The following is an 8,631-nucleotide window of genomic DNA, read 5'->3' as shown; positions in this document are numbered from 1 at the left end:
TGCTGCATGTGAACCTCAGAGAGGTAGTGGCGTATATTCTGCCGAGCAGCGTGTATCAACGCAGTGTCGATATCCAAACCCACAATCCGCGCCGGTCGCCAATTTTTGGCAATTGATAAAGTCAGATGCCCAGTGTTGCAACCCATATCTAATACCTCCTTCCCTCTGAACCATTCTGGATCCATGACGCGGATACGAGGATCCTCGCTCAGCCCTGGGTTCCTATAACCATAGTATTTGTTGTAGTTGCCATACTGAAACTTCTTTTTAGGTTGTTGTGGGAGCTGGTTGCTGTTGCTCTGTGACCTCCAATTGTTTGGATGCTGTTGAGGCCTCTCAGCAGCTCCGCTACAAGAGCCCATTGCTGGGGTGTGAGAGGGCTGAAAATGTCTCCCATATCTCTGACCCCAATTTCTCATGCTATTTGAACTATCGGCACTCTCGCATCTGCTTCCGGCGCGCCTGCGTTTGCGCTGCCTGCTGGATGGAGGGTTAATGGGGTTTGTGGATGAAGGTGCGGTTGACATGTTAATGGTTTTCTCCTTCACCTCACCGCCATTTGTGGCTAAATTAGGCTTATTTGAACACTGAGCCTCAAGAGTGGAGTCCGATAGTGGTTGGTCCTCAAGAACAAGCGTGTTTGTCACAGCGCCTAAGTGCAAACGCGTTAAGGACAGCATTGTTGTTCCCTCATCTTGTCCTGACGCACAGCCATTAGACTCCGGTAAATCCACCTGCGTGACTATTCCTTCACCCGAAACTCTTCCAGCGCTCGCTCCGTGGTGCTTGTTCCGATGTCTTCGCCTGCCTCCACCACTTTTCAAGGGAGACACCAGCAGACTGCTGTCCCCCGCACTGGGGCAGTTGAGATTCAGGGGGTCTGTGATATCTCTGGGTATCAGGATCTCTACAGGGTCTCTGTTTTTGGCTGGCAATGGCGAGGATTTGGGCGTCTCTGCATTGAGAGCCCGGTTCACCTCTTCATCCAAAAGGCTGTTAAGGTTGAGTGGGTCAAAAATGTTCCCGCCCAGCAGGAAATTGGTTGGCAGGACGGACTCGCTCTCAGAGTTGGCACGTCGTCGTCGTTTACCATAACCGGGGTGCTTGAATCCAGCGCTCAACGTGCTGCGGCGCTTATTGATTTTCTGCTGTTGAGGTTTAGGCTGCTGGGTGCCATTTTGAGTTTCTGTAGACGATTCGACCCCAACAACCCCACTTTCACTCGAAATATCGTTTTCTGGGGTTTCTCTGTGTTTCAGTGAGGTCTCACTTCCTACCCCTTCACTGGCTTCTTTGCTGAGGTTTATAACCGTGGTGTTCCCGGACGGACGGGGAGAGCTGGCATCATTGCTAATAAGTTCTGAGTGCTGTTGGGAAGTGGGGTCTCTTTGCCCCTCACAAGATAAAACAGTTTCTTTGTCAAATGACATTTCTATCATGTTTCAGGCCAACTCTGGAGGAGACATGGATCTGAAATTAAAGCAACAAGTAATCATCCACAAAGCCAAATGCACTTAAAATTCTTTGCTAAATCATTACTATATGTAATACACTCAAAACATAGGCTATCATTTCCCTGCTGGAACGTAGATCAAAGCTTTAAATATCCTAATTAGCAACACACTAATATATGAGGCCAGATCATAGTTGGCTATTCTGAGACAAAATAAAAAACTAATTAGATCAACCAAAATTATTCTATGTATTGCCTGGCCCTATTTATTCATGTTAAACTTTGCCAAAATGTGCGCATCTCATTTACTTGTGCATTAGAAAGAAAGAGGCATATTCCAGGATTTCAACACAAACCTAGATATTTTAAAAGTACAAAGTTTCCAAGATGACTATTTTGATTTCCAAAGGGAAAACAGCTTGTGATACTAATTCTTTCTTTAACAAGAACATTATTTCAGCGCAATACAAGCAGTGCTCGGTTTAAGACATTCAACAGAACACACACACACAGTTTTTAAATCATATATATAAAATCTTGTACAACTGTTATAAAAGCCTAATTACCCTAAACAGAGAAAATGCCGTTTAGCCAAAATACACCGAACTTGAAGTTGCCAGATGCTTTGGTGTCAGCTCCTGACAACATGTGTCAAGTGTGCATAAAGAAAGTAAATGTTAGGTCAGCGTTCGCAAAACGTCCACCCACCTTCAGTGTCAGCGTGCCCGCCTCCTCGACACTGCTGTTATTATTGATACTTGGTACAAACCCCGCCTCCAGGCGTCATTCATGAATAATACATAACACAGTAAAATCTGCACGAAGAAAACAGAAGAGAGAAAACGAAGAGATACCTAAACGGGCTCAGCGCTGCGCTCAACATACAGCCCGGGGCTCTAACTCTCTCCGCCCTCTCTTAAAGGTACACAGCCCAGTGCCTGCCTCCCTCTCCAGCGGACGAAAAAAACCCCACAACAGCCTGGTCAGTGAAGCGACTGCTGTCCTTGCACATCCTGCACTGAAAGCGCCAGTACGCACAGCTGTCCGCTGACGTCAGGTTCACAATCAAAATAATACATTCAGAGGACACACCCCTTAAAATAAAGCTTAGTGAAATACAAACGAACTCTATTTTAGAATATCGGCGGGCTGTGTGGAGGTACTGACCACAATGCTCGTTTTCTGCTTATTTTTTTTAACCCCTAACTGATCGGCTAAACTACTGCGCTTACTCGACTGAACTTACTAATGAGCTGCAGAATCTCGCTGTGAGGTGCGGGGCTTTCTGTGCTTTATATAGCTCGAGCGCCTGATGACGTCGTGACGGGCAGCTAAACGGACCAATAGTGCACTCGTGTTCCGGAGACTCTCGCTTCACTGCCCAATCATGGAATACATTAGGGAGGGATTAGCCTAGATTCCGCTTTTTAGTAGCCCTAAGTACACGCCTGGTCATAAAAGTCAATGTTATTAAACTGGCTTCATCGCCTCACGAATTGCGCAGCGACGTCGTTAAACTTCCCGTATATAACGCATGTTTCAATCTATTGCATTATAATGAGAGAGTGGTTTTGTTTATGTGTGTTTTGGGCTGTTGTTTATACACTGCACACTTCCTCACAGGCAAGCACGAGATGCCTCTTAGCTCTTCTATCCAGCATGTAAATAAACGACATTTTGATGGTTGATTGACAGCCAATAACCCCAAATCCGCACTCTGTGACTGAAGACTGGTCACTTATTTAGCCTCAGTCGCTTTACGCCCGCTACTGCTTGTATTTGAACGCGATTAAGCTATAAGTAGAAGATTCGGGGTTCCCGCCCCCGCTTGTGGTTGCCGCGCATGGCATATGACTGGGGTTTGTAGTCCTAGTACGCTTACTAACGCACATTTGTGTAGTCCTCAAGAAAAACGTTTGTAAACGGAAAAATAACTCTTATGATTGTTTTAACTCACGAAAAGTATTATAGACATTTACCATTGCAAACAGTCCATCCTGCTCAAGTAGCAGCTGCGATAGTCAGAAAAAGTATAAATACAATTTGGGCGTAGGCTACGTCTTTAAGATTTCCCTAAATGTTATAAAGTAAGAAATATATCACGCGACTCTTGCTCCTACAGTTCATGCACCATTTTCCGTTTGCAATTTGCAGGTTTATAAATGCAGTAAGTCTATTTTGCCAGCAGAGGGCAAACAAGATTCTAAAACATAATTTGTAGGCTATATGAACATTTGCTTCTAATAGTTACTCAAATACAGTGCTTCACGACTAGGTTTAGTCTCTCTGTGTCAAACAGATGTTTTCTGCAGATTAATTTACTGGTTAGTGACATGTCGTGCAGTGATAACAGTGCCCTGCAGCATGAGAAATATTAAAGTTGACACTTTCTTGCCTTAAATGTTCTGTTTTGTCCATGAAACATATAATAGGATGTGATATAATAATGCTTCGTATTTTAAGTGATGCAAAGATGAATTTTCAGCATTTTTCCAGTCTTTAGTGATCCTACAGAAATCATTCTAATGTTCTGATTTGCTTCTCAAGTTGTTATTGGTACTATTATTGTGTTATTAATATTCTTATCATCTTAGTATTGTTGTTTTTTTCTGTGTTTTTAATCTAATCGGTGGGAGCATGAGATTTATTTTAAAAAATGAATACAATTTGACTCTAGATTTATTAGGCTTTGATTATTTCCTGTAGTAGATAGATAGATAGATAGATAGATAGATAGATAGATAGATAGATAGATAGATAGATAGATAGATAGATAGATAGATAGATAGATAGAATAAAGAAGTCATACAAATAAACAAAATTATATAGATTTATTTCGTGAAAAAGTACAATTAATTTACAATGTACAATAGGGAACAAATAAATATATTTACACAATTTATATACAGTAAGTCACATGTGATTAGCTCCTAATGTACATATGCCCAGGACACTCGCTCCCATGCCTTTTCCATGTGAAGCCCAGCCTCTTTCACGAAAGAAAGCTTCGAGTCATTAAGTGTTTTGAGTTTTGCTCACCAGGGCCTCCACACAGACTGTGGCTGGTTCTGAAACAGAGCTCTTCTCAGAGTCCGGGCTTGGCAGGAGGGAGACGAGCCAGTGGGTCGAACTGGAGTGGGGGAGCCCACCGAGACCTGAACATGAGGTCCTGAGGACACAGGCAGAGCGGGGGCAGAGAGACCGAGAGAGGATGACGACGAAGATGAAGAGTCACTGGAGAGCGGAGAGATGGTGGGAGGGAAAGGGAAATGGCAGGGGACAGAGAGATACGTGGGAGAGCTAGAGAAAGGAGGAGAGCTACTCGTGTAACAAGGAGAAGGTGGAGGAGAGAGGGTGTATGGAGGGGAGAGGTAGGGATGCGTCATGGCCTGTCCTGTTGGATGAAGCATAAAAGACTGAGGATACAAACTGTTGGTGTAGGAAAAAGGCTCTGTGCTGGTTCTCATGGGTCCTATGGCGTGGACGTCTGTCCTGCACGTCAACTCTGAATTTGGGATCCAGGGATGGTGGGCGGCTTGGCCGGAAACTCTACACTGGGAAAGAGTACTGCTGTATGAGTCGAGGTGGTGGCACAGGCCTTGAACGAAGCTGTCTCGCTGGGAAGGCTCCACGCAGTCGATAAAGCTGGCCAGACGGGAGATGCACTCCTTAAAACCCGCTTTGTAGATAGGATTGGAGGGCATCTGCTGGACACTGATGGGCTCGGGGACCGAAGCAAAGGGTATGTTGGGTCTCCTCGAGAGCAGAGTCGGAGCGTTAGCGTCAAGGTGTTCTGAGTCTTTCTTAGAGATGCCTGAGGTGGAGGGTTAGGGAGAGCCAAGCCGGGAAGGTATAAAAGGACGCAAAAAAGAGGAAAGGTAGATGGTGAAGCGTTAAGCGAGGTTAATAATGATAATGCAAGAAGTTGGTTTAGTTATTGGTTTAGGGTTGTTATGCATTTGAGAAAACGATCAAGAAATGTAGAAAGATTTAAGCAGAGTTAAAGAATGAGGATTTTAAGAGAAAAAAATGGGTGTAGGTTATTAATTGTAAAATTGAGAATCAGAGAGCACGTGTTTATGGAGTTATTTTGGGTTGGGTTAAAAATTAAAATAATTTAAAAAAAACAGGAGGGGAGAGAGAAAGAGACAAAGACAAAATGGATTAGAATCATGAAATTAGAGGCATCCATTGTAACTCAAATCGAATTAGCATAGATCTTACACAGCTATAGGGCCAATAATGTAGGGATTATAAATATTATGGTGAAAATACATACTCGAAATGACTCAAGGATAGACAGAAAACCTACCTTCACTAGGCCTATCTCTCGCAACCGTGGCTTTTGTCCGAATGTATTCAACGGTTAACTCCAGGATTTCAGCCTTCTCCAGTTTAGGGTTTTGAAGTCGCTGTGAAAGGGATTATTCGTTATGTTACTCCATACAAAAAAATGAAGGGCTGGATTGAAAACAGATGAAAAAAAGAGAAGGTTTTCTTACCGTGTCTAGAGTGTTATCCAGCAGAAGCGTCCGAAGCTCGTCTAAACGCTGGTTGATCCGGTCTCTCCGTTTCTTCTCTATAACCGGCTTCAAGATCTACACCAATCACATTACATGGAGCCTATTTAACTGACATTTAAAACTAAATCTCTACTAGGCACGTAGTCTATTGAGAAAGAATTAGACTTATCGCAAACGCGTGCTTTTAGTCTACTCACTCTTTTCGTTGGTCGTCGACTTGCCATTTTTGGAGTAACCATGATCTTCTGAACGCGTATATTCCCGTTGGTCCGTGTTTCTTAAGAAAACTCTTGTACTCTGGTAAAGGTCCCCGCGATCGGTGGCTTTTATTGGGGATGCTAGCGTGTCATTGGTGAGGAGGTGTCAATGACGATACTAACCTTATGGTCGTATTCCCCTTATGGCTTTCTCCTTCACCCAGTTGACCTTTTAATATATCCCGAGATAAGAAACTGTAAATCGATTAAGCTAACGGTTAACGCGCATTTTGTCCCGGCGAACTTATTTAACGGTAAAATATAACGCGAGTTATAGCGTGTCTTGTACGAAGCTGTGTTTGTGAATGTAAACGCAGTGGAAGCTGCGGGCTGTCTCAGCTTTAGAAGTCTGTTTAGAATAAGCAGTAATGTAGTCATAGAACGCTTATGATTTTATGGACTGGTTTGTTCGTTTTATTGCGCCAATAAGTCCATACAGAGCCATTTCAGTTTATTTTGAAGGTAAAGTTCTTGACACTCTCCCCTTGTTCACAGATAATAAGCCAACCAGATATAATAGATATTATATGTAGGCATATATAGGCATATATATAGGCATATATATATATATATATATATAGCTTCAGGTGTCATATAGGCCTAGTCTATAGTCTATATTTAGTCTAGTCTAGTCTAGTCTGTATTTAGTCTAATCTAAGATTAATTTCTCACTTTTTTTAGTTTTAAACGTGATTTTCGTAGAAATCAAGACCCCTGTGGTATGGGACACTTAGTTTTTTTTCTCGTGGGAACAGAATAGCAGGGCACGGTAGATGTGTAAAAACGAACACACTCACACTATAACATCGCCAGACTAAAGTCTTCAATCATCTCGGTATTTCATTAGCCTAGACGCTTAACGATTTTCACCTCATATCGACTCAGAGCAAAAACGAATAAACATAGCTGACTGGCCTGGACTTAACATTTAATCTGTAGTATACACCCTACATTTTATGCATATGCTACTAAAATCGATTTTGAGAAACGCCACTTGATAATGAACCTCGGCATGAACAACCAGGTCAAAAGAAAGCATAATGCTCTTCATAAACTGACGGTCCTGTATAAATGATTGGTCATGTGGCGCTTCACTTTTTGACCCCTGCGTGGGCCTCGAGATCAACCTTAAGAAAAATCCCGTGGGAAAGTTTAATGTTTGGTCAAGTGGAGTGGTGGCACGCACACCCTGGCTCATAATTCCATTAGTATATGATTCTTTTGACACGTCAGTTTAACGGTGAATTTGGCGTGAAGTCTCCGACGGACAAACGGTCGCGAGCTTTTCGTTGTAATCAGAGCGTGCATAAGCAGGGGGAGGGGCGAGACGTGGCTCAATTAGGCCAACAAAAAATAGCACAGTTATTAGCTTATAAATTGGCTTTAGTTCCTACCCTATCTCGTGAACATGAGTATTAAAAGCGAAAGCTCGTGGTATTGATACACAAACTTTGACTTTGGCGCGTATATGCTACGCCATGGGTGTAGAAGCGTGTCATACGCACGCGAAAACTGCGTATTATATGCACGCCAAACTCGTGCGTGTCATATATACGCCAAAGTACATTTTTGCGCATTTTCACAAGACCGGGCTCTTTATTTCACTGCGAGTATTTCTTTTACGCCGCATGCAGAATGAGCTAAACATTTCAAAAGTCCAAGACTGGGAAACCTTACAGGTGTCTGTGACTTGTGCAACTTTCGAAAGGCGCCCAGAGTTTTACGGAGATCGGGCTATTAAGCTGTCTTGTGAGGAATGTGCTAAGTTTCGGTAGTTTAGAATTATTTCACCTTTTTCAATGCAAACCCATTTAGAAACACGCTGGTTTCTGATAGCCTACGTCCGCACGGTCTGATGGCCGTCGACCGGCCAAACGTAGCGCGAGCTGGCCCGCTGGACCATCACTGAAACAACAGAGCAAACGGGCACGTGGAAACGTTCGGCACCTGAACGCCTGTTGCAAGGAGGTGTGAATTAGCCACGCTTTCAGGCACGGTGTGAGCACGTGTCGTCCGAAGGGGCGAGCTTTTTAGAGCAAGTAAAGCAGTCTGGAATGATGGCCCATAAACGGTTCAATGAGTTTAACCTGGTCGAAATTTTGCCAACATGCGCAGGAGTTTGTCACACCGACATTAAAATAACGCAAAACGTGAAAATGAATGATATGTGTTCAATTCGGTAAAACGGGGATTTACATTGGTGCTTAAAAAGTTATAAAAGACAAATGTGTGATGTTATTACACGTGGTGTGGCTCGTTAAGAGGCTGCTGTTGGTGACCGCTCATTATGGATGGAAAATTGTGGATTTTTTTGAATTCTACTTCAATTTGATATTAAAGAGATGGAGTCTATGTCAGTGGTTTTCCACTAGGGGGCTTTAGTAAACTTCCAACTGTG

The 8,631-nt window shown here is 43.2% G+C and overlaps 2 protein-coding genes across 3 annotated transcripts in view; both read right to left on the bottom strand.

The window, feature by feature from the left end:
- Positions 1 to 2,708, bottom strand: part of mepcea (methylphosphate capping enzyme a) — a 10,160-nt gene extending 7,452 nt beyond the window's left edge. Inside the window, exons 1-2 of one of the 2 annotated variants that reach the window (XM_043220149.1) lie at positions 2,162 to 2,708; positions 1 to 1,470 (exon numbers count right to left, since the gene is read on the bottom strand). The exon at positions 1 to 1,470 is cut by the window's left edge and continues 418 nt beyond it. In XM_043220149.1, the coding sequence (XP_043076084.1) occupies positions 1 to 1,439 (1,439 nt within the window). In that variant the 5' untranslated portion in view covers positions 1,440 to 1,470; positions 2,162 to 2,708. The remainder of the gene's footprint in view (positions 1,471 to 2,161) is intronic. The other variant, XM_043220150.1, reaches the window with a different exon arrangement.
- A 1,780-nt stretch (positions 2,709 to 4,488) lies between these two features.
- On the bottom strand, positions 4,489 to 6,215 carry her1 (hairy-related 1). The gene is made up of 4 exons (XM_043220589.1): positions 6,174 to 6,215; positions 5,956 to 6,051; positions 5,766 to 5,865; positions 4,489 to 5,267 (listed from the first exon to the last, which is right to left on the bottom strand). Exons 1-4 carry the CDS (start codon positions 6,213 to 6,215, stop codon positions 4,489 to 4,491), a joined length of 1,017 nt encoding a protein of 338 aa, XP_043076524.1.
- Between the last annotated feature and the right edge of the window lie 2,416 nt (positions 6,216 to 8,631).

The sequence above is a fragment of the Puntigrus tetrazona genome, chromosome 20 (genome assembly GCF_018831695.1).
Source record: "Puntigrus tetrazona isolate hp1 chromosome 20, ASM1883169v1, whole genome shotgun sequence".
Lineage (NCBI taxonomy): Eukaryota > Metazoa > Chordata > Actinopteri > Cypriniformes > Cyprinidae > Puntigrus > Puntigrus tetrazona.
The sequence above is the reverse complement of the archived record's forward strand: the minus strand, read 5'-3'. Positions and strand labels throughout refer to the sequence as shown.